This window comes from Nerophis ophidion, linkage group LG17 (assembly GCF_033978795.1).
Source record: "Nerophis ophidion isolate RoL-2023_Sa linkage group LG17, RoL_Noph_v1.0, whole genome shotgun sequence".
In the NCBI taxonomy this organism is placed as follows: domain Eukaryota; kingdom Metazoa; phylum Chordata; class Actinopteri; order Syngnathiformes; family Syngnathidae; genus Nerophis; species Nerophis ophidion.
The window spans coordinates 16,945,363-16,973,111 of NC_084627.1; the positions used below are offsets into that span (position 1 = coordinate 16,945,363).

The following is a 27,749-nucleotide window of genomic DNA, read 5'->3' on the forward strand; positions in this document are numbered from 1 at the left end:
CCGAGGTGGATGCGTACTTTCAGACATTTGACAGTAAGGCTCAGAAGGCGATAGCGGCTTTGTCTTTGGATCAAAGTATGGACTATGAGGTGGTTAAGGCTTCAATGCTACGTGCTTATGAATTAGTGCCTGAAGCTTACCGACAGAAGTTTAGGGACTATCGAAAGAAACGAGAACAAACATTTGTAGACTTTGCCAGAGAGATAAGTGTTCGCTTTGACAGGTGGTGCAAATCGAGCAAGGCCACAGATTTTAACTCTCTTAGAGAACGTGTCTTACTGGAGGCTTTTAACAAGTGTGCTCCAGAACGATGTGCGGTGTACTTAAATGAGCAAAGGGTTACCATATTGAGAGATGCATCAGTTTTTTTCTGATGAGTGTGTTCTGACACATAAAACTGTATTTAGGCCATCTTCTGAGATGCCTCCTGTCACTCCATCTTTTTCACCATCACAAGCCAGGGCTCGTGCTAAAGAAAAAGGAAAGTGCTTTTATTGTCATAGAAAAAGTCACTTGATGGCAATTATACCCTTTTATGTTGCGTTCTCCTACGATCCATAGACTTTGAGCCATCTGGGAACGTAACAATGCTACATATACTTCAAAAAAGAAACTGAACAATTACCTATTAACCACATATCTTTAATGCCTCATGTGGGGTAGACTACTGTTGGGTTTTGCATGGTTGAATGAATGTATGTATGTATGTGTATGCTTGCTTCAGTACTATTATCTTGTGTTTATCATATAGCGTTGTTGTTTTGTTTTTGTTTTTTGTTGTTGTGCTTGCTACCATGTTTGATCTTCCCATGTATGTATATTGTCCTTTGGACCCCCTGTCAAAAGCTTCTTCTAGCTTATATGGGGGACCCTTTAACGTACCAACATCTTTAAATGATGATATTCACCACTATTGTAAATGTTATATGGTATTGTGAATAAACTTGTAAACTTGAAACTTGAAATATATGCAAAAAAGTATAGAAAATAAACCACGTTAATAAACCAGTGCACCAGTCAGGGAATATGAGCAAATTACAAACATTCTGTATTTTGATTTTGATATATTTATTTATCTTTATAGATTGAAAATAAACACCAATGAGTTGACTGATGAACATTATCACACAATTTCTTCAGAAAGTATAAATAACGGCAAATAAAGATGAAAAACTATTAACCGCAACATGTAAGTGTAAAAAAAACCTACCAACATTATGATTTTTACCTTTTTAGAATCTGCTTTTTCTATTTTCAAAAAAAGGAAACAATCTACAATTGTCTTTATTTTTAAGTTATTGTGCTGTGATTTTACCACTTAGGAGTAGATTTTGACCCCCTGTCTACAATGAGTTTGACACCCCTGCTCCATCTTAAAGGGGAGCATTATCACAATTTCAAAAGGGTTAAAAATAATAAAAATCAGTTCCTAGTGGCTTGTTTTATTTTTCGAAGTTTTTTTTTTTAAATTTTAAATCTCTCAGAATATCCCTAAAAAGACCTTTAAAGTGCTTGATTTTCGCTATTTGCGATGCGACTGTCCATTTCCCTGTGATGTCATACAGTGCTGCCAATACAAACAAACAATGGCGGATGGCACAGCAAGATATAGCGACATTAGCTCGGATTCAGACTCTGATTTCAGCGGCTTAAGCGATTCAACAGATTACGCATGTATTGAAACAGATGGTTGGAGTATGGAGGCAGATAGCGAAAACGAAATTGAAGAAGAAACTGAAGCTTTTGTGCGAAAAGCTATTGGCGCTATTCGGCCATAGCAAGGGTGTACCTAATGAAGTGGCCCATAGCATGGCTGCCTTATTAGCATCGCCGGTAAAATGTGCGGACCAAACGATCAGGACTTTCGCATCTTGTGACGCTGGAGCAACTTAAATCCGTCGATTGGTAAGTGTTTGTTTCGCATTAAATGTGGGTATCTAGTTTCAAATGTACATACAGCTAGCATAAATAGCATGTTAGCATAGATTAGCGTAGCATGTTAGCATCTATTAGCTGGCAGTCACGCCGCGACCAAATATGTCTGATTAGTACATAAGTCAATAATATCAACAAAACTCACCTTTGTGATTTTGTTGACTTTATCGTTGCAAATGCATTTGCAGTAGAGATGCGCGGTTTGCGGTCTCATCCGCGGAGTCCGTGGATAAACCGCGGGTCAAGTGGTTGACATGACGAAAAAATAGATTTTAATTAGATTCGGGTGGGTGGCGGATAGATATTTGATATGCATGGTTCTGTGATCGATATCATTTGCCATTCAAAGTGCCATTTAAGACCCGAAGAAGACAATAAGAGACGCTATTATTCTCCTGATTGACTGCCGGTAGTCACCCAGATAATAAATGTTAGGGCGTCCTATGAAGCCATTGGCTTTGTCGCCTTCTACAACATGTACGATCTGCTTGACAGTCCAGCATCATGTTGAATATGGCTTCCGCGGCAACACGCACACAACTGCAAGGCATACTGGGTGACACAGAGTACACTAATGGTTGTGATTTAAACAATTTTAACACTCTTAGTAATATGCGCCACGCTGTGAAGCCACACCAATTAAGAACGACAAACACATTTCGGGAGGACATCCTCAAAGTAACACAACATAAACGCAACACAACAAATACCCATAATCCTTTTTATTCATGACAATTCCTGACTATTTTATACACCCCGCTAGCAGCAAACCCCAACAATCGGTTCGTACATATTGTTGACGGTGTCTAATGAAATGGTTTCACAGCACGCCCATATTCTTGTAATCAGGATGAACGCTATTTGATAGTCGCGGGAACGTTAGCGGCTCCAATTGTCATCATTAATCTGTGAAACAGGTTTAAATAGCTCTGTGAATGGTTGAGGCGGACAACCTCTGATGTATTTTAGCGGGCGGTTGGCGGGCGGGTACGGTCCTGATAAAATGTTGTTTCGGGTGGACGGCGGGTGGATGACGACTTTGGTGGCGCGTATGCAGATGATATAATTGCCTATCCGCGCATATCTAATCTGCAGGTTATCCACACGTCACTGTGCCATGTCTGCCTTAGCATCGCCGGTAAAATGTGCAGACACTCCAGCACATTCAATGGGGGTCGGGCGGCAGATTTCTTGCCACTTTCGCATCTTCGGGCCAGTGGTGCAACTTGAATCCCTCCCTGTTAGTGTTGTTACACCCTCCGACAACACACCGACGAGGCATGATGTCTCCAAGGTTCCAAAAAATTGTCGAAAAAACGGAAAATAACAGAGCTGAGACCCGGTGTTTATAATGTGAAAATAAAAATGGCGGCTGTATTACCTCGGTGACGTCACGTTCTGACGTCATGGCTACAAGACCGATAAACCGAAAGGCGTTTAATTCCCCAAAATTCACCCATTTAGAGTTCGGAAATAGGTTAAAAAAAATACATGGTCTTTTTCTGCAACATCAAGGTATATATTGACGCTTACATAGGTCTGGTGATAATGTTCCCCTTTAACAGTGTGTCAATGCTCCTTTTTTAGAGCGCTTAACTAAATATTGAACCAACATTTATGATGACGTACCCATCACAGCACATGAGTTGGGCTGTTTCATGCGAGCTCATTACTCGCGAATGTGGGGAAAAAGTTGCTGTCAAGTCAGGCGATGGCGCTCCAACAGTAAAGGCTCCCTGAGGTGATGACAGGTGTGCAACGACCTTTCAGCAAAACTCCCAGAGAGGCGCTTTTATCTCAGACCGTGACGTCGGCATGTGCAAATCTTGACGTGACGGACATAAGCAACACGGCCATACGGTGAGTGATATCTATAATGCATGTCGTCCTTAAGTGCGCGCGCGGGCATGGCGGACGTAATATTTCCTCTGAAAATACGTAAGTGCTTGTCACGTCTCACCTGAGGTTTGTGCAGCATGAGACATTTGCCGCATTGTGAAAGATTGTGTTCCTACCCACCTCTCCCTTGGCATCTGGTGGTTGGGATTGTGGTGACAGCGGATGCTGAGGCCAAACAGCTTGCGGGCAGTGCGCTGGATCTTGAGCCGCTGCACCTCCAGGGAGCTTTGGAGGAGCCTGTAGCGCGCCTGCAGGTCCCAGTCGCTGCCCCAGAGCAGGTGAACGCTGTTGATGGGCAGGAAGTGAGTGGAGGGCAGCCTCTTTAGGAAGGACTTGAACTCATCTAGACGGCACAGATGGATGAAACTGCAGTTAGTGATCAGGGTATTCAGTTATTACTCCGTTTGTCGGTTTGGTCCAATTGAGTCTTCGGTGTGACAATAACAATACTCTTCCTATTCAAGAGTGAATTTCTGCACATTTCTCTGAAACAATGATCGTAAACAAACACAAGGTACAATAGGTAGCACTGTATTTTTTCCACATTCCCGAAACATTTAAGGCCTACTGAAACGAGATTTTCTTATTTAAACGGGGATAGCAGGTCCATTCTATGTGTCATACTTGATCATTTCGCGATATTGCCATATTTTTGTTGAAAGGATTTAGTAGAGAACATCGACGATAAAGTTTGCAACTTTTGGTCGCTAACAGAAAAGCCTTGCCTGTACCGGAAGTCACATACGATGACGTCATCCGTTGATGGCTCCTCACATCTTCACATTGTTTTTAATGGGAGCCTCCAACAAAAAGAGCTATTCAGACCGAGAAAACGACAATTTCTCCATTAACTTGAGCGAGGATGAAGGATTTTTGTTTGAAGATATTAATAGAGACGGACTAGAAAAAAAAAAAAAACACGATTGCATTGGGACGGATTCAGAGGTTTTTAGACACATTTACTAGGATAATTCTAGGAAATCCCTTATCTTTCTATCGTGTTACTAGTAGAATTGCGCGGTTTGTGGTCTCATCCGCGGAGTCGGGCGGGCAAAATGACGAAAAAATTGATTTTAAATAGATTCGGGCGGGTGGCGGTTGAACCATTCGGAAATATTTAATATACATAGTTCAGGAATCGGCAACATTTACCACTCAAAGAGCCATTTTGACCCGTGTCACAAAGTAAAGAGACAATAGGAGCCGCAAACATTCTCGCGAATATCTGCTGGCGATCATCCAGATAGCAAGTATAAGGGCGTGCTATGGAGCCATTGCCTTTGACGCCTTATACAACATGTACAAACAGCTTGGCAGTCCAGCAACATGTTGTACGTGGCTTCCGCAGACACACACACACGACTGCAAGGCATACTGGGTGATACAGAGTACACTGAAGGTTTGATATAAACAATGTTAACACTCTTACTAATATGCGCCACACTGTGAAGCCACACCAAACAAGAATGACAACCACATTTCGGGAGAACATCCTCACAGTAACACAACATAAACGTAACACAACAAATATCCAGAATCCTTTGCATCCGTGACTATTCCTGACTATTTTATACACCCCACTAGCGTCGGTAAGGTGGGCAGGGTTGGGGCCGCGGGGGTGTAAAATATAGTCAGGAAGAGCCAGGCTGACTTCCTGGCAACTTTCGGTTTAAATAATACAGGTGATTGAACAGGTGCGTGAGTTAAAACAAATCAGGTGCGTAACATGACAGGAGAAACTAATTGGTTGTCATGGTAACAAAGCAAACAAGGAAGTGCAAAAACAGAAAACAATGGAGTCTCAAGCAAAACAGAACATAAATAAACAAAACATGATCACAAGACATGACAAATACAATATAATTATTCCCCATAAAATGTCCAGAATGGATTTTTTAGAGTCACATATAAAAAAACTTTAGCTTACATTAAATTTATTTTGAAAGGATGATTAAATAAAACTGAGGTACCAGTGATTTCTTAAAAATTAACATTATTTCGCCAAAAAGGACACACAAAGCTAAAGAAGGAGGCAATATCGTCTGCTTCTTTTCGTCTTTTCTGAAGATGTTCCTGTCCTGGACCATAATATCCTTTTGAAATTGGCCATGTTGTAATTTTACATGAAAAGCTAAATGAACACCTGGCGTCTAACAATCTCCATGAACCTTTTCAGTCCCGTTTCCGGGAAAATCACTCTACGGAGACAGCCCTCGCAAAAATAACTAATGATCTGTTGCTAACGAGGGAAGCTGATGCGTCATCCATGTTACTGCTTCTTGATCTTAGCGCTGCTTTCGATACCGTCGATCATAATATTTTATTCGAGCGTATCAAAACACGAATTGGTATGTCAGACTTAGCCCTGTCTTGGTTTAACTCTTATCTTACTGACAGGATGCAGTGCGTCTCCCATAACAATGTGACCTCGGACTGTGTTAAGGTTTGATTGATTGATTGATTGATTGATTGAACGTTTTATTAGTAGATTGCACAGTACAGTACCTATTCCGCTAACGTTTTGCATCTTAACACTAAGAAAACGGAAATGCTGATTATCGGTCCTGCTAGACACCGACACTTATTTAATAATACCACTTTAACATTTGACAACCAATCAATTACACAAAGTGACTCGGTAAAGAATCTGGGTATTATCTTCCACCCAACTCTCTCGTTTGAGTCACACATTAAGAGTGTTACTAAAACAGCCTTCTTTCATCTCCGTTATATCGCTAAAATGTTTTCCATTTTGTCCAAAAGCGAGGCTGAGATCATTATTCATGCGTTCGTTACGTCTCATCTCGATTACTGTAACGTATTATTGTCGGAACTTCCTATGTCTACCACAGTGGTTCTTAACCTGGGTTCGATCGAACCCTAGGGGTTGGGCGAGTCGGCCTCAGGGGTTCGGCAGAGCCTCTGCCACGGAGGTCTAGACACGCCCAACTCATCGTGAAAATAAAAAAATACTCCCGATCGAAATATTATGGATACCCCCCAAACAATGTTACCTCTAATTTCCATCTGATTTGCACATGTGTAATTTGTTGTGATTTCATGCACTGTGTTGGTTTTGTTCTTTGAACCAGGTGATGCCTATGCACGGTTCATTTTCTGCACCAGTAAAAAAAAAAAAAAACATTTAACTATGTCTTAAATATGAAACAAAAAACATTTTTTATTCTTCACTAAAGAAGAGTTTGGTGAATGCGCAAATGAAACTGGTGGGGTTCGGTACCTCCAACAGGGTTAAGAACCACTGGTCTAGCATTAAAAGATAACAGTTGGTACAAAATGCGGCTGCTAGACTTTTGACAAGAACAGAAAAGTTTGATCATATTACGCCTATACTGTAAATACCTTTATATACCTACATACATATATACACCTATTCTGGCTCAACTGAACTGGCTTCCTGTGCACTTAAGATGTGACTTTAAGGATTTACTACTCACGTATAAAACACTAAAGTGTCTAGCTCAGGCCTGGGCAATTATTTTGACTCTGGGGCCACATTAAGATAAAAAAAATGTGTCTGGGGGTTGGTTATTTATTTTAAGCAACACTAATACAAAACCTCACAATAATGTCTGATTGAATGCTAAAAACATAATGACAGACCGGCTTAAAAAACGTAATGGAATTTAAATTCTTTCAATGAACGATAAAACACTGAATATTGACATAATATGATTGTATTGTATGTCTCGGCAAGAAATTTGCGTTCTAAGAACTCCGGCTTATTAGTGATTCCCAGAGCCCAAAAAAAGTTTGCGTTTTCTATCCTGGCTCCGGTACTCTGGAATGCCCTACCAGTAATAGAAATGCTACCCCAGTAGAAGCATGTAAGTCCCATCTAAAAACTCATTTGTGTACTCAAGCCTTTAAATAGACCCTGCCTTCATACCAATTGATCTGCTGTCTCTTTTCTGCTCTGCCACCCTCTCTCCTGCATTTTCAAAGTCGGGACCCGGGGTGGACCACTCATCAGTGCATCTGTTGGAGACGTCTCTGCGCTGTTGACTTCTCTCCACTCAAGATGATACCCTGCTGTTCATACTATGGACTGGACTCTCACACTATCAACTAGATCCACTATGGACTGGACTCTCACACTATCAACTAGATCCACTATGGGCTGGACTCTCACACTATCAACTAGATCCACTATGGATTGGACTCTCACACTATTAACTAGATCCACTATGGATCGGACTCTACTACTATTAATTAGATCCACTATGGATCGGACCCCTAATACTATTAACTAGATACAATATGGACTGGACTTTAACACTATTAACAAGATCCACTATGGACTGGACTCATACTAATAACTAGATCCACTATGGACTGGACTCTCACACTGTTAACTAGATCCACTATGGACTGGATTCTCACACTATTAACTAGATCCACTATGGATTGGACTCCCACACCATCAACTAGATCCACCATGGACTGGACTATCACACTATCAACTAGATCCACTATGGATTGGACTCTCACACTATCAACTAGATCCACTATGGATTGGACTCTCACACTATTAACCAGATCCACTATGAACCGGACTCTCCTACTATTAATTAGATCCACTATGGATCGGACCGTCATACTATTAACACGATCAGCTATGGACTGGACTCATACTAATAACTAGATCCACTATGGACTGGACTCTCACACTGTTAACTAGATCCGCTATGGACTGGATTCTCACACTATTAACTAGATCCACTTTGGATTGGACTCCCACACTATCAACTAGATCCACCATGGACTGGACTCTCACACTATTAACTAGATCCACTATGGACTTGACTCTCACACGATTAACTAGATCCACTATGGACTGGACTCACCCACCATTAACTAGATCCACTATGGACTGGACTCTCACGCTATTAACTAGATCCACTATGCACTGGACTCTCACACTATCAACCAGATCCACTATGCACTGGGCTCTCACACTATTTCCTAGATCCGCTATGGACTGGACTCACACTACTAGCTAGATCCAATATGGACTGGACTCTCACACTATTAACTAGATCCACTATAAACTACAGTCTCACACTATTAACTAGATCCACTATGGACTGGCCTCTCACACTATTAACTAGATCCACTATGGACTGGTCTCCCACATGAGTAACTAGATCCACTTTGGACTGGACTCTCACACTATCAACCAGCTCCACTATGGACTGGACTCTCACACTATTAACTAGATCCACCGTGGACTGGACTCTCACACTATTAACTAGATCCACTATGGACTGGACACTCACACTATCAACTAGATCCACTATGGACTGAATTCTCACACCATTAACTAGATCCACTATGGACTGGACTCTCCCACTATTAACTAGTTCCACTATGGACTGGACTCTCACACTATTAACTAGATCCACTATGGACTGGACTCTCACACTATTAACTAGATCCACTATAAACTGGACTCTCACACTATTAACTAGATCCACTATAAACTAGAGTCTCACACTATTAACTAGATCCACTATGGACTGGCCTCTCACACTATTAACTAGATCGACTATGGACTGGACTCTCACACTATTAACTAGATCCACTATGGACTGGACTCTCACACTACAAACTAAATCCACTATAGACTGGACTCTCACACTATTTACTAGATCCACTATGGACTGAACTCTCACACTATTAACTAGATCCACTATGGACTGGACTCTCACACTATTAACTAGATCCACTATGGACTGAACTCTCCCACTAATAACTAGTTCCACTATGAACTGGACTCTCACACTATTAACCTGATCCACTATGGACTGGACTCTCACACTATAAACTACATCTACTATATACTGGACTCTCACACTATTTACTAGATCCACTATGGACTGAACTCTCACACTATTAACTAGATCCACTATAGACTGGACTCTCACACTATTAACTAGATCCACTATGGACTGAACTCTCCCACTAATAACTAGTTCCACTATGGACTGGACTCTCACACTATTAACCTGATCCACTATGGACTGGACTCTCACACTACAAACTAAATCCACTATAGACTGGACTCTCACACTATTTACTAGATCCACTATGGACTGAACTCTCACACTATTAACTAGATCCACTATGGACTGGACTCTCACACTATTAACTAGATCCACTATGGACTGAACTCTCCCACTAATAACTAGTTCCACTATGGACTGGACTCTCACACTATTAACCTGATCCACTATGGACTGGACCCTCACACTATTAAATGGATCCACTATGGACCGGAATTCTCAAACGATTAACTAGATCCACTATGGACTGGACCCTAACACTATTAAGTAGATCCACAATGGACAGGACTCTCACACTATTATCTAGATCCACTATGGACTGGACTCACACACTATTAACTAGATCCACTATGGACTGGACTCTCACACTATTAACTAGATCCACTATGGACTGAACTCTCCCACTAATAACTAGTTCCACTATGGACTGGACTCTCACACTATTAACCTGATCCACTTTGGACTGGACTCTCACACTATTAAATGGATCCACTATGGACCGGAATTCTCAAACGATTAACTAGATCCACTATGGACTGGACTCTCACACTATTAACTAGATCCATTATGGACTGAACTCTCCCACTAATAACTAGTTCCACTATGGACTGGACTCTCACACTATTAACTAGATCCACTATGGACTGGACACTCACACTATCAACTAGATCCACTATGGACTGAATTCTCACACCATTAACTAGATCCACTATGGACTGGACTCTCCCACTATTAACTAGTTCCACTATGGACTGGACTCTCACACTATTAACTAGATCCACTATGGACTGGACTCTCACACTATTAACTAGATCCACTATAAACTGGACTCTCACACTATTAACTAGATCCACTATAAACTAGAGTCTCACACTATTAACTAGATCCACTATGGACTGGCCTCTCACACTATTAACTAGATCGACTATGGACTGGACTCTCACACTATTAACTAGATCCACTATGGACTGGACTCTCACACTACAAACTAAATCCACTATAGACTGGACTCTCACACTATTTACTAGATCCACTATGGACTGAACTCTCACACTATTAACTAGATCCACTATGGACTGGACTCTCACACTATTAACTAGATCCACTATGGACTGAACTCTCCCACTAATAACTAGATCCACTATGAACTGGACTCTCACACTATTAACCTGATCCACTATGGACTGGACTCTCACACTATAAACTACATCTACTATATACTGGACTCTCACACTATTTACTAGATCCACTATGGACTGAACTCTCACACTATTAACTAGATCCACTATAGACTGGACTCTCACACTATTAACTAGATCCACTATGGACTGAACTCTCCCACTAATAACTAGTTCCACTATGGACTGGACTCTCACACTATTAACCTGATCCACTATGGACTGGACTCTCACACTACAAACTAAATCCACTATAGACTGGACTCTCACACTATTTACTAGATCCACTATGGACTGAACTCTCACACTATTAACTAGATCCACTATGGACTGGACTCTCACACTATTAACTAGATCCACTATGGACTGAACTCTCCCACTAATAACTAGTTCCACTATGGACTGGACTCTCACACTATTAACCTGATCCACTATGGACTGGACTCTCACACTATTAAATGGATCCACTATGGACCGGAATTCTCAAACGATTAACTAGATCCACTATGGACTGGACCCTAACACTATTAAGTAGATCCACAATGGACAGGACTCTCACACTATTATCTAGATCCACTATGGACTGGACTCACACACTATTAACTAGATCCACTATGGACTGGACTCTCACACTATTAACTAGATCCACTATGGACTGAACTCTCCCACTAATAACTAGTTCCACTATGGACTGGACTCTCACACTATTAACCTGATCCACTTTGGACTGGACTCTCACACTATTAAATGGATCCACTATGGACCGGAATTCTCAAACGATTAACTAGATCCACTATGGACTGGACTCTCACACTATTAACTAGATCCATTATGGACTGAACTCTCCCACTAATAACTAGTTCCACTATGGACTGGACTCTCACACTATTAACCTGATCCACTAAGGACTGGACTCTCACACTATAAACTAGATCCACTATAGACTGGACTCTCACACTATTTACTAGATCCACTATGGACTGAACTCCCACACTATTAACCAGATCCACTATGGACTGAACTCTCACACTATTAACTAGATCCACTATGGACTGAACTCCCATACTAATAACTAGATCCACTATGGACTGGACTCCCACACTATTAACTAAATCCACTATGGAACGGATTCTCACGCTATTAACTAGATCCACTATGGACTGGACTCCCACACTATTAACTAGACCTTCTCGACGTCCATTGCACCGGTCACCCAGGAGAGGGGAGGGTCACCATATCTGCGGTCCCCTCCAAGGTTTCTCATTGTATCCAATTGGGTTGAGTTTTGTCTTACCCTGATGTGGGATCTGGCTTGTGCAGCCCTTTGAGACACTTGTATATAAACAACCTTTGATTGATTGATTGATGAAACATTGCCAAAATTCCTTCTACCACGGATCAGGATAACAGTGAGAATTGGGGAATTTCGATGTTTCAGTCCGCTAGCATGAGGACAAGCGGGACAGTGACCCATGAGGGCCAGTAGATGGAGCCACTGCGACGGGAGTACAAGCCTACTTGATCAAGCGTCTTTCTGAATTTCCTTTCCAGCGGAGCGACAAGCAGCTAGGGGACGTCGCCGGCACTTCAGCGGGAGGACAAGGAGTTTTAACTTTGGTGAGCTAAATTTAAAGGCAGCGGTATAAATAATAGAGCGAACAATGTAGCGTCTCAAGCCGGAGACATCTGCAGAGTTCCCTCACATGACCGTCGTGGAAATGTTTCAAATGAGCATGAAACTAACATGACCTTCAAAGGCCAATTTGCAACATGTCTTCATGAAGCGTCGCTCTTCCAGACTTCAAGACCGCTTAACAGCTTTAGCTTTTTTTTTTTCTCTCCCCCCCTAGTCTTAGCGCAGACATTTCTTGGGAGTTTTCTCCTTTTTTCTCCTCGGAGGCTTGTCAGATCCGCTCGGCGCTTTCCCCCTCAAAGACAGCGCGGTCCCTCTCCTACTCCTCCACCCAGCGTTCGGAGATGTCAGACGCCACCCTCAACCTTTTACCCCCAGGAGACGGGTGTCGGCTCACGATGAAGAAACCCCAAAAAGACTGTTAGCGTGCCACTCCTCCCTTCCGCCGTGTCTTTCATGCAGGCATAAAAAAAATGGATCTTCTCCCTAATAAGGATTCCTGTCTAAATATCATGCTCAATTACAAGCTCACCAGAGTTCTCAAAGTCTTTATAGGAGGCAGCCCAGGACTCAGCCATCCCCAGCAGAGTGTTCTCCATGATCTGGATGTCGGTGATGGGACAGTTGCATTGAGGATACTCGTCGGCGCACTGACAGATGCACTGGTTGTTCCGGCACAGATACTCTCCTTCTCCGTTGCACATAATGTAGCTCAGAGCCGACTGGACAAACTTCTCCTGCAGGTACTCTGGGAAAATCACCTGAAGACCTGAAAGACAGAGAAAAAAAGCTACAATTATTAACAAAAATAAACAAAAAGAAAAAAGACCATTCTTTCCGGACTACACACTGCTTTGAACCCCGCGGCTTATGAAGTGGTGTGGCTAATTTATGGATTTTTTCTTTACTAATGACCATAATGTTTTGTATTTGGGGCGGTATAGCTCGGTTGGTAGAGCGGCCGTGCCAGCAACTTGAGCGTTGCAGGTTCGATCCCCGCTTCCGCCATCCTAGTCACTGCCGTTGTGTCCTTGGGCAAGACCCTTTACCCACCTGCTCCCAGTGCCACCCACACTGGTTTAAATGTAACTTAGATATTGGGTTTCACTATGCAAAGCGCTTTGAGTCACTAGAGAAAAAGTGCTATATAAATATACATCACTTTAAATGGTTTTCATATAAAACCGACAGAAACACTTGAAAGGTGTACTTTAAAAATGTTCTTTTAGTCAGACAATATTTTTGGTATAAAGGACTTGAAGTTAAAAGGAAAATGGTGGAGTGCCATATCCGGGTTGGGGAGGAGACCCTGCCCCAAGTGGAGGAGTTCAAGTACCTAGGAGTCTTTTCACGAGTGGGGGAAGAGCGGATCGTGAGATCAGGCGGATCGGTGCGGCGTCTTCAGTAATGCGGACCTTGTACCGATCCGTTGTGGTGAAGAAGGAGCTGAGCCGGAAGGCAAAGCTCTCAATTTACCGATCGATCTACGTTCCCATCCTCACCTATGGTCATGAGCTTTGGGTCATGACCGAAAGGACAAGATCACGGGTACAAGCGGCCAAAATGAGTTTCCTCCGCCGTGTGGCGGGGCTCTCCCTTAGAGATAGGGTGAGAAGCTCGGTCATCCGGGAGGAACTCAAAGTAAAGCCGCTGCTCCTCCACATCGAGAGGAGCCAGATGAGGTGGTTTGGGCATCTGGTCAGGATGCCGCCCGAACGCTTCCCTAGGGAGGTGTTTAGGGCACGTCCAACCGGTAGGAGGCCATGGGGAAGACCCAAGACACGTTGGGAAGACTATGTCGCCCGCCTGGCCTGGGAACGCCTCGGGATCCCCCGGGAAGAGCTAGACGAAGTGGCTGGGGAGAGGGAAGTCTGGGTTTCCCTGCTTAGGCTGTTGCCCCCGCGACCTGACCTCGGATAAGCGGAAGAAGATGGATGGATGGATGAATTTAACACATTATAAAAATATTTTGATAAAAATAGACTATCTTTGAATCTCAGTAAAAATAAAATACTGCTTTTTGGTAACAGTAGAAAAGAGCATCAGACACTAATACAAATTGACGGAGTAGATATTGAAAGAGTAAAAGAAACCAGATTTTCGGGAGTATTAATAGATGATGAAATGAACTGGAAATCTCATATACAAAACATAAAACATAAGGTGGCAAAATACATTTCAATAATGAATAAAGCAAAATACGAATCTTTCATCCTCGCTCAAATTAATGGTGAAATTGTCGCTTTCTCGGTCCGAATCGCTCTCGCTGCTGGTGGCCATTATTGTAAACAATGTTCAGATGTGACGAGCTCCACAACCCGTGACGTCACGCGCACATCGTCTGCTACCTCCGGTAAAGGCAAAGCTTTTTTATTAGCGACCAAAAGTTGCGAACTTTATTGTCGATGTTCTCTACTAAATCCTTTCAGCAAAAATATGGCAATATCGCGAAATGATCAAGTATGACACATAGACCCATTTAAAAAAGAAAATCTAATTTTCAGTAGGCCGTTTCCATATGAGTTGGGAAATTGTGTTAGATGTAAATATAAACGGAATACAATGATTTGCAAATCATTTTCAACCCATATTCAGTTGAATATGCTATAAAGACAACATATTTGAAGTTAAAACTGATAAATACTTTTTTTTTTTCAAATAATCATTAACTTTAGAATTTAATGCCAGCAACACGTGACAAAGAAGTTGGGAAAGGTGGCAATGAATAATGATAAAGTTGAGGAATGCTCATCAAACACTTATTTGGAACATCCCACAGGTGTGCAGGCTAATTGGGAACAGGTGGGTGCCATGATTGGGTATAAAAGCAGCTTCCATGAAATGCTAGGTAATTCACAAACAAGGATGGGGTGAGGGTCACCATTTTGTAAGCAAATAGACGAACAGTTTTCGAACAACATTTCTCAACGAGCTATTGCAAGGAATTTAGGGATTTTACCCTCTACGATCCGTAAAATCATCAAAAGGTTCAGAGAATCTGGAGAAATCATTGCACGTAAGCGATGATATTACGGACCTTTGATCCCTCAGGCGGTACTGCATCAAAAACCGACATCAGTGTTTAAAGGATATCACCACATGGGCTCAGGAACACTTCATAAAACCACTGTCAGTAACTACAGTTGGTCGCTACATCTGTAAGTGCAAGTTAAAACTCTACTATGCAAAGCAAAAGTAGTTTATCAACAACATCTAGAAACGCCGCAGGCTTCGCTGGGCCCGAGCTCATCTAAGATGGACTGATGCAAAGTGGTAAAGTGTTCTGTGGTCTGACGCGTCCACATTTCAAAATATATTTGGAAACTGTGGACGTGGTGTCCTCCGGAACAAAGAGGAAAATAACCATCCACGTTGTTATCGGCGCAAATTTAAAAGCCAGCATCTGTGATGGTATGGGGGTGTTTTAGTGCCCAAGGCATGGGTAACTTACACATCTGTGAAGGCACCATTAATGCTGAATGGTCCATACAGGTTTTGGAACAACATATGTTGTCATCCAAGCAAGGTTATCATGGACGTCCCTGCTTATTTCAGCAAAACAATGCCAAGCCACGTGTTACAACAGCGTGGCTTCGTAGTAAAAGAGTGCGGGTACTTTCCTGGCCCGCCTGCAGTCCAGACCTGTCTCCCATCGAAAACGTGTGGCGCATTATAAAGCGTAAAATACGACAGCGGAGACCACGGACTGTTGAACGACTGAAGCTCTACATAAAATATGAATAGGAAAAATGTCCACTTTCAAAGCTTCAACAATTAGTTTCCTTAGTTCCCAAAGGTGGTGTAACACAGTGGTGAACATGCCCTTTCCCAACTACTTTGGCATGTGTGGCAGCCATGAAATTCTAAGTTAATTATTATTTGCAAAAATAAAGTTTATGAGTTTGAACATCAAATATCTTGTCTTTGTAGTGCATTCAACTGAATGTTGTTTGAAAAGGATTTGCAAATCATTGTATTCCATTTATATTTACATCTAACACAAATTCCCAAACCATATGGAAACGGGGTTTGTATATGAGTAACCGACCTGCAAAGGGGGGAAAAACAAGTCCTCCATAATTCTCTTGCATTACAGACACTTCTTTATTTGTGTAAAGGATGTGCTTGAAAGCTCGCCAGTGTTCAACAGGAGCTGTCACTTTTGTGCAGTCTGCCTCTCAGCATGTCAGCCTTCAGCGCTGATTGATGCCTCCCATCGTGTGCCGTGTCGGCTTATTGAGCACACAGTCGTCCCTTCTGAGCAAATTCTAGTCCGTCTGGATCACACAATTAGCGAACCACAGAGTTCCCATTTGTGTGTTTTTTCACGGTGTACTTGTTTCCTCCAAAAAGTACAGACTGCAGCAGTTACCACCGCGACTGCACTACCGTGTAAGGTTAGGTTTGCCAAGTCATTTGTGGATAAATACAAATAATTTTTTTTTTTTTACGATCCCTTTAGATTTGTGTGTGCGTACAGCAAGGATATGGGAACGATTGTAAATGCATTTACAGGAAGTGCAGAATACAGGTGTAATAGTGTGATGTTGTTGCGCTATATTATGTTATATTTTATTGTGAAGTATTGCTTTTATTTTATGAAGAACCGGATGTCCGGTGCGGGAATTGTCTTTGCTGTTTTTTCGGTTGTTTACTTCCTCTTGCTTGGGACTTTTGAATGGAAGGTACTTCACTGATCCGTGTTTCTTCATATTGTAAATATTCTTCCTAAACCAGGGGTGTCCAAACTTTTTCCACTGAGGGCCGCACACTGAAAAATCAGAGCAAGCGGGGGGCCATTTTCATAATTTTTATTTTAAAATCCAATACAACATATGTATAAAAAATATACATTTAGGCCTTCACTCAGTTATGATCGCGGGGACCCCAAAGGGTTTTGGTAAAAAAAAAAATATTAAAAATGTGTCATTATTCAGTATTATATTTTTTATTATTATGCAAGTTTTAAATCTCTAGCTCAATATTAGAAAAAAAAAAGGAAAAAACACAAAATATGCAATATTTTTACCCAATAACTTTTTTAGGTGGGATATTTGAGATTATATAATATTTGGAATCTTAATTTTGGATTTTGATTCATTATTATTTTTTGAGCAATGACACTTAAAAATAAATCACACTGAACTAATCGGGGATCCAAAAGTGTCGTACTTATTAATGTGTTAAAAAATAAATTATACATTTTTTTTTACTGTTTACTTTTAGCACAATAATCTCAAGATCAACTTCCGTCAATTGTAAGTTTTATTATTGTGTATGTTTTGTTTGTTTGTTTTAGGCCCTTTTTTAAAAAAAAAAAAACAGCTCAGTTTTTTTATATGGCAAAACACAAAATATGCAACATTTTCCCACAAAAATATCTCAAAGTGGAATATTTAATTTGACGTAATCGAAGCTTTGAATAGGTTAATAAGTCAAAATGACATTGATTTTGATTCATTATTATTTTTTAAAGAAAGAAACAGCCTGCATGGCAGCTTTGTGTTATAAGAGTAAGCATTGCAACAATGTCTTGTAACATTTCACCTTTCTGCTCTTTTATACCACTTTTAATGTTTTTAATTTTTTTCAATTGTATTCTTAAAATGTGCCATGGGGCCGCACTTTGGACACCCCTGTCCTAAACGTTCCTAGATACTTTAAAAGTTAACTCAAAAATGTCGATGTGTTGTTTTAAGTAATTGTTATGCACAATTTCGTTAATTAAGGAGTAGAGCGTCGACTGTGTAAATTGTTTGGTGACATTTACACGTGGCATTTACATCACACGGGAGCAGAAATCAGTCTGCCAGAAATTTGAGACCTGTGTGTTTTGTGTTTCCAACACAAGTATGTGGATTTGTGCATTATTATTTTTTTGTGATAAAACATTTTTGTTAATGTAATTTAATTATTTATTATTTTTTATATGAATGAATGTTTGTTACTTCCTCTTGCTTCGGACTTTTGAGTGGAAAGAGCAGATATCAGTCCGCCAGAAAGCTGAGACCTGTGTATATGTGTTTCGTGTTTCCAACACAGGTTACCAATAAATAATGAAACGACGGCATGGGGAAGTGTCTTTAATTTTTTTTTTAAAACTACACAACGCAGAATAAGACTCATTACACAGGCAGTAAGTACAGTAAGTACTACGGAGCAAGGGTGGGTCAAAATATTAGCATTGAAATAATTGGTATCGTTATCGTTTACAGTACTGTATCGATGCATGAGCATTACATGCCGTTAGTGTGATGTGGCTTATATTAAAGGAGCTATAGACTAGAATCCTACATAAATATTGTAAGTACCGTATCATTAACTGCCTATGGTACATTATTTATAGACTATCATTGTTATTTATTTATTTATTTTTTTGCTGCTTGCACTGTGGAAGGCGGCTTCATCTCCAGTAGCTCTGTAGTTGTACATATTTTCAACTTATCTTTCATCTTTAATTATTATTATTATTTAATAGATCTTATAAACATTTGGGAAGGGGGACGGGGGGTACTAAGATGACAGGGGATGCAAAACACCTTTTCATAACATGGTCACCACTGCCTCGTTTCTCTTGTTATATTCTTATTTTACTGTTATATTTGTATTCCCTTTGTGCTTTTTTTAATTCTTATTGTAATATTTTTCTATTTTGTTTCCATTTATACCCCCATTATTTACTTTTTAATTTTTAAATTGATCTTAACTCTGCAGTGCCGCTGGAATTTTAATTTTCCTGAAGGAACTGTCCTGAAGGAATCAATAAAGTACTGTCTATCTATTTATTTGCATTACTGTACTATTGTATTAATACACTATCACTATATACTGATATTGAGATGTGCAGTATCATATTACTATCTCTTATGGTGTACTATTAATCCCCCATCATCAAACACAGTTATGACGATACATTGTATCTTATCGATATGGCTTACGTATATAATAATAGTCAAACGCACAAGAATACATCATGGATATTGTATTACCGTATTTTTTGAACTATATGGCACACTTAAAATCCCTTTTTTCTTATAACCCGGTGCGCTTAATGTACGGAATAATTCTGTTTTTTCTTACCGACCTCGAAGCTATTTTGTTTGGTACATGGTGTAATAAGTGTGACCAGTAGATGGCAGTCAAACATAAGAGATATGTGTAGGCTGCATTATGATGGCAATATGACTCAAGTAAACAACACCAACATATTTATATGTTCCACTGAAAATATAGAACATTACACACGGCGCTCAAAAATCTATCAAAATGTTTTAGTCCGACTTTGGTCAGCTACGAAGCCGCACCGCTTGATGGATTGTACTGTGCTTCAACATGCAAGTTTTATTATGGTGTGTGTATAAGGTAAGACATTATCTGGCGTTTTGTTTTGCAATTTTTTGCAAAATCAAAATTTCATACCTTATGGTACAGGCTGATCTGAATTTGGGATCTGCATAAATCCAAAAAATTGCGTGTCTGCTTTTATAGCCCATAGTAATAAGCTTTTTCTTTCACTATGTAAATTTGAGTCACTAGAGAAAAGCACTATATAAATATAATTCACTTCACTTCTTTTTCTTTATCTTCTTGTTATGGGACATTCACCCTCTGCTGTTGCCATTTTTAATATAAAGTAGTGTAAAGTTCTTACTTATATCTGGCAGTAAACTCGCCTTGAAAGCGCTAAAACATACCGGTGTAGTGAGTTTACATTATTCACCTAAGGAACTTTAGTTATTAAAGTTCCGGTCGGACGGTTTTTCACGGGACACATTTCTGGCGGATGAGGAGATGCTGCTCTGTTATTGATTGAAGTAAAGTCTGAATGTCATTAAAACAGTTAGCTCCGTTTTTTGACACTTCTTCCACTCCCGTCCTTGGGTGCTACACCGCTACAACGAAGATGACGGGGAGAAGACGCTGCCGAAGGTCAGCCACGTAAATAAAACCGCCCACAAAAAGGTGCAACCGAAAGAGACTGTCAGAAAGCGGCTTGAAGACTATCTGTAAAACAATCTATGCAACATTTTGACCAAAGAACCACCATTACATGTTATGTAGACCACAAGGAAGTGTATAACATTTAGAAAAATAAATAAATAATATGACTCCTTTAATGCGCCTTATAAATGAAAAAATATCTAAAAAAATAACATTCATCGGCTATGCGCCTTATAATCCGGTGCGCCCTATGGTCCGGAAAATACGGTATTTTAACGTTTCACATCATTATCCCCCACAGCACAGAGTAAATACTTGAGTATCAAATCAATATTGTCATATCTCAATATCACTTACAGTACGGTATCAGTTTTTTTGTGATGTATAATAATGCAAACTATCCTGATATGGTGATATGATGTTTTTTATCGTTACCGCTTATCCCTACACAAGAATATAACATTATCGGAATGTATGGCATCTTTACCGCATGCTGTACAGTATCAATACACTAACATCCAATTAATATTCTTATTCATCATTACCTCCGACAGTACGGCATCGAAACACTGGCATAACATAATGATATGCCAGATAATGATATGCTGATACGTCAATATTCTGTGTCTATTCGTTACCGCTTATAGTGTAGTATCCATACACTAGAATAAAACATTGATATTTTAATGTATCATAAAGTTATCGTCTATAATATGCTAACAATACAATAGCATTAATTCAATATTGCCATGTATCCTGTGCTGTAATGATACACTGGCAGGAAATAATGACCGTTCTCACTACATACGCAGACAATATCGATATTGTAACGTGTTGTATTGTTATCGCTAAGAGAGCAGTATCAATACACAAGGAACAAATATTGATTCAGTAGTCGTAAAAAAAAAGTGTTCTATCTACACTTCTGTTAAAATGTAATAGTCACTTATAGAAGGGTGGCATAGCTCGGTTGGTAGAGCGGCCTTGCCAGCAACTTGAGGGTTGCAGGTTCGATTCCCGCTTCCGCCATCCTAGTCACTGCCGTTGTGTCCTTGGGCAAGACACTTTACCCACCTGCTCCCAGTGCCACCCACACTGGTTTAAATGTAACTTAGATATTGGGTTTCACTATGTAAAGCGCTTTGAGTCACTAGAGAAAAGCGCTATATAAATATAATTCACTTCACTTCACTTATTCTTCTGTTGTTTGGATGCTTTACAATAGTTTTTTATGATACCACAAATTTGGGTATATAACTCGGTACCAAGTAGTTACAGGATCATACATTGGTCATATTCAAAGTCCTTTTACTTTCATGAGTTTATAAACATAATATGCATTTTTTTTAAAATGAAAGAAGATGGGATGCCAAAAAATATCGAGGTAACCATCATACTTGCAAACCCTCCCGATTTTCCCGGGAGACTCCCGAATTTCAGTGCCCCTCCCGAAAATCTCCCGGGGTAACCATTCTCCGGAATTTCTCCCGATTTCCACCCAGACAACAATATTGGGGGTGTGCCTTTGGCACTGCCTCTCACCTGAAACCTTCACCCCAGAACGGCAACATGCTCTCCAGGCGTCCGCTTTTCCTCCGTATAGACAGTCACATTATAATGAAGCTTTGGACGGGTTTAACAATGGTCTTTACTCGAAGATGTCAAGAAATGCTGACACGTTGTATGATCTTTTAACAGATTTAATGACAATGATAACTTCAAGCACACACACACACACACACACACACACACACACACACACACACAAGTAAATACAAGGCATACTGTACTGGTCAACAGCCATACATGTCACACTGAGGGTGGCCGTATAAACAACTTTAACACTGTTACAAATACGCGCCACGCTGTGAACCCACACCAAACAAGAATGACAAACACATTTCGGGAGAACATGCGCACCGTAACACAACAGAACAAATGCCCAGAACCCCTTGCAGTACTAACTCTTCCAGGACGCTACAGTAACATCAAGGGCTCTTGGAGCTCAGTGCACAACTGCGCACACAACAAGAAGGAGACGAAGCAGAAGAACGAAGAAGAGACAGGGCGACGATGAGTAAGAAGAAGAAATATGCTTGCAAGCTCCGAAATGATTGGAAAAAAAGATTTTCATTTCATCCAGGACAGCTCGAAGGAGAAGGGGTATGCTGCCTGCACCTCAACCCTGCCCCCAAAAACGCCCCATCTCCCGAATTCGGAGGTCTCAAGGTTGGCAAGTATGTTAATCATAGTAGTATTGACTAGATACACTCCTTTACTTGGTATCATTAAAGTGGATGTTAGGCATGGATCCACCCATGGCATTTGTTTACATTTTGATGCCGGTGTGTAGCGAAGCATGTTTAGCTATTCCTTGTCACCATGGAGACGATGATTAGTGTTTTAGAAGGAGCTAAAACACTGCTAGCGAGCTAGCCATGGCTTAGAGCAGTGGTCCCCAACCTTTTAGTATCCGCGGACCGGTCAACGCTTAATAATTTGTCCCGCGGCCCGGAGGGAGGGGGGGTAAATTTTTTTTCTTTTTTTTTTTTCTCTGTTATGAAAAAGGGACATTTTTGTCATGAAAAAGGGAGGTTTTTGTGGTTGGTGCACTAATTGTAAGTGTATATTGTGTTTTTATGTTGATTTAATTAAAAAAATAAAAAATAAAATATATATATATATATATTTTTTTTCTTTGTCATGAAAAAGGGACGTTTTTTCATGAAAAAGGGAGGTTTTTGTGGTTGGTGCATTAATTATAAGTATATATTGTGTTTTTTATGTTTATTTAATAAGAAAAAAATATATATATAGATATATATATATTTTTTTTAAATACAAATGAATAAAAAGTTCTTCTGCGGCCCGGTACCAATCGGCCCGGTGGTTGGGGACCACTGGCTTAGAGCACCTCTTCCTGAGGGTGTATCAGTGTTATAACTTCACTTTTACCGTTACTTTTTAAGCCAAAATGCGTCCGTTCTCCCTTTTCTGTCTACACACTGTGTCTGCTTGTCAGTACTCTGTGATTATGCGCTGCCGAACATGCTCCTCTGCTCATAAACCAGAAATGACAGGACGTGACGACGGCGGGGGCGGTTGAGGCCCAACACTTTTTAGAGGCGGTATAGTACCGAATATGACTCATTAGGATCGCGATGCTATACTAATATTGGTATACCGTATAACCTCAATGTTGATATACTGCAGAGCATATAAGGGATTTTTTTTCTATCACCTTACCCTGCCGCCCCCGTCTTGTGAGTTCGCAATACAGTGATTCCCACCCTTACTTTGGGAGCTCCATGCTACAGAGTGCCATTGCAGTTTGGTACAAACAGTAAACTAAAAGCAACGAGAGGCATGAGTGCATTTTGCAGCTTCCCACTGTCTCTAAACGCATCGTTTTTAGACCCCGGACCAATTGATATCTCTCAAGAGATCTCACAGAATTGAAGGTTGGGCCGCGGTGAAGCCTTTTTTTTTTCCTTCAGTCCAGGCCTGCAAAATAAATCCTCAGCTGTACAAGCCAGTGGACCGGAAAAAAGAAGTAAAACCCTTTTTTTTTTTCTGTCCCTTTTCATACAAAACCTTGGGAAAGCAATATTTTTTTAATCAGGTTTACTTGAGCAAAAACGGTGCGTCAGCAGAAAATATGCAAGCAGGAACCAGAACATAACATCTTATTGAAGGATTTTTTCTTTTTTTTTTCCTCCACCTCCATTCCTCAACTCACGTATTTTCTACCCAAAGGTGAAAAAAATAAAAATTAATCGATTTATGCAAAATCGACATAATGTAGCTGAAATGAAAAGGAAAGCAGGCATATTATTAGGTATTGTACGCATGACTAACTTCGAGCCTGCTGTTAAAAGAGTCAAACTGTGTCTCTGTGTAGCAGTACTTCAATTAAAGCTTCTTATTTTCCCGCACAAAATATGCTAATGCCAAAACCCAGGAAATTAAAAAGTTAATTAAGAACTCAATACATGCCAACATTTAGCATAAAACGTTGCACAGCACATTACGAAGGCAGGGTTGAAGCATTATTATTCCTGAAATGGTAAAAACATCAACCCCAGCTATGCCTTTGAACTTATTATGTGACTACTTCATCCATAAAATTAAGGTAAAATACAGCAGACGTTATTACTGTTATGCTAAATGAATAATAATAAAAAAAAGATGTAATTGAAGTTTGGTCGCATTTTCATATAAAATGTAATTAATAATAAAATAAGTTTTTAAATAATCCAACTTTGACGACAATTGACAATGTCGTGAACATGTTACACAACTTAACCCGTGCAAAATCAAAACACCCTTCCGTTCATAAGCACTTGATCCTAGAGGAAGTACACCATTATGTACAAAACCCAAATCCCAAAACCAGTGAAGTTGGCACCTTGTTGTGTAAATGGTAAATAAAAAACAGGATACAATGATTTTTCAAATTCTTGTTATATTCAATTGAATGGACTGCAGAGACAAGATATTTACCGTTCGAACTGGAAAACGTTATTTTTTGCAAATATTAGCTCATTTGGAATTTGATGCCTGCAACATGTTACAAAAAAAAGCTGGTACAAGTAGCAAAAAAGACTGAGAAATTTAGGGAATGCTCATCAAACACTTATTTGGAACATCTCACAGGTGAACAGGCTAAATGGGAACAGGTGGGTGCCATGATTGGGTATAAAAGCAGCTTCTATGAAATGTTCAGTCATTCACAAACAAGGACGGGGCGAGGGTCACTGCTTTGTGAACAAATGCGTGAGCAAACTGTCCAACAGTTTAAGAACAACATTTCTCAACGAGCCATTGCAAGGAATTTAGATATTTCACCATCTGAGATCTGTAATATCATCAAAAGGTTCAGGGAATCTGGAGAAATCACTGCACGTAACATTGAATGCCCGTGACCTTGGATCCTTCTGGCGATACTGCATCAAAAAGCGACATTAGTGTGTAAAGGATATCACCACAGGCTCAGGAACACTTCAGAAAACCACTGTCTTTTACTACAGTTGGTCGCTACATCTGTAAGTGCAAGTTAAAACTCTATATCGATAGAACTGTATTATGCAAAACCTACTATGCAAAGCAAAAGGCATTTATCAACAACACCCAGAAACGCTGCCAGCTTTGCTGGGCCCGAGCTCATCTAGGATGGACTGATGCAAAGTATTCTGTGTTCTGACGAGTCTGCATTTCAAACATTTTTGGGAAACTGTTGACGTTGTGTTCTCCAGAATAAAGAGGAAAATAACCATCCGGATTGTTCTAGGCGCGAAGTTCAAAAGACAGCATCCGACTTGTATCGTATTCCTCTCGTACTTTTATAGGATTTTATCCAATACACTGCCTTTTTTTTTTTTTTATAGCGTACGTAAATTGAGTTTGGTGGTTTTTACATTACACCTAGTGGTTAACGTGTCCGCCCTGAGATCGGTAGGTTGTGAGTTCAAACCCCGGCCGAGTCATACCAAAGACTATAAAAATGGGACCCATTACCTCCCTGCTTGGCACTCAGCATCAAGGGTTGGAATTGGGGTTTAAATCACCAAAAATGATTCCTAGGTGCGGCCACCGCTGCTGCCCACTGCTCCCCTCACCTCCCAGGGGGTGATCAAGGTTGTTGGGTCAAATGCAGGGAATAATTTCGACACTAAATTGGCCCTAGTTTGTGAATGTGAGTGTGAATGTTGCATGTCTATCTGTGTTGGCCCTGCGATGAGGTGGCGACTTGTCCAGGGTGTAGACCACCTTCCGCCCGATTGTAGCTGAGATAGGCGCCAGCGCCCCCCGCAACCCCAAAAAAGGGAATAAGCGGTAGAAAATGAATGGATGGATATATATACATATATATATATATATATATATATATATATATATACATATATATATATATACATATATATATATATATATATATATATATATATATATATATATATATATATATATATATATATATATATATAAATATATAGCCCGGCCCCCCGCCAAATTGTTTTAACCCAATGCGGCTCCCGAGTCAAAAAGTTTGGGGACCCCTGCTGTAACAGATCGTTTTATGTCCCTTATTTCCTAAGGGGGGTTTCACGGTGGGAGAGGGGTTAGTGCGTCTGCCTCACAATACGAAGTTCCTGCAGTCCTGGGTTCAAATCCAGGCTCGGGATCTTTCTGTGTGGAGTTTGCATGTTCTCCCCGTGAATGCGTGGGTTCCCTCCGGGTACTCCGGCTTCCTCCCACTTCCAAAGACATGCACCTGGGGATAGGTTAATTGGCAAAACTAAATTGGCCCTAGTTTGTGAATGTGAGTGTGAATGTTGTCTGTCTATCTGTGTTGGCTCTGCGATGAGGTGGCGACTTGTCCAGGGTGTACCCTGCCTTCCGCCCGATTGTAGCTGAGATAGGCGCCAGCGCCCCCCGCGACCCCAAAAGGGAATAAGCGGTAGAAAATGGATGGGATGGATATATATATATATATGTATATATATATATATATATATATATATATATATATATATATATATATATATATATATATGTATATATATATATATATATATATATATATATATATATATATATATATATATATATATATATATATATATATATATATATATGTATATATATATATATATATATATATATATATATATATATAGCCCGGCCCCCCGCCAAATTGTTTTAACCCAATGCGGCTCCCGAGTAAAAAAGTTTGTAGCTGAGATAGGCGCCAGCGCCCCCCGCGACCCCGAAAGGGAAGAAGCGGTAGGAAATGGATGGATGGATTTCCTAAGGGGGGGAAACAGTTTTTAAATACGAATTGGAGGTCGGCCAGCATCCTCCAGCACCAAAAAAGGATTTAGTGTAATTTCCTTTTCGCCATTTAACCTTGGTGACAACATTTCAGCATTGGAGTGTCGAAGGTAGTTCCTCTGCAACTTTTTAAAGGCCGCGTCCATCAGACCACTTCCGCTGCCCGTCAGTGATGGAGGGGACCAGACAAGGCACGGAGGGTCTGCACAGAGCAAAGTGGATGGATAGCACCATGGTCTTGAC

General features: G+C 40.5%; 1 protein-coding gene across 3 annotated transcripts in view; it reads right to left on the bottom strand.

The window, feature by feature from the left end:
* brinp1 (bone morphogenetic protein/retinoic acid inducible neural-specific 1) overlaps window positions 1–27,749 on the bottom strand; it is a 521,352-nt gene that overhangs the window by 21,917 nt on the left and 471,686 nt on the right. For all 3 annotated transcript variants that reach the window (XM_061876412.1, XM_061876413.1, XM_061876411.1), the window contains 2 exons: window positions 13,264–13,500; window positions 3,955–4,177 (listed from right to left, as the gene is read on the bottom strand). In XM_061876412.1, the coding sequence (XP_061732396.1) occupies window positions 3,955–4,177; window positions 13,264–13,500 (460 nt within the window). The remainder of the gene's footprint in view (window positions 1–3,954; window positions 4,178–13,263; window positions 13,501–27,749) is intronic.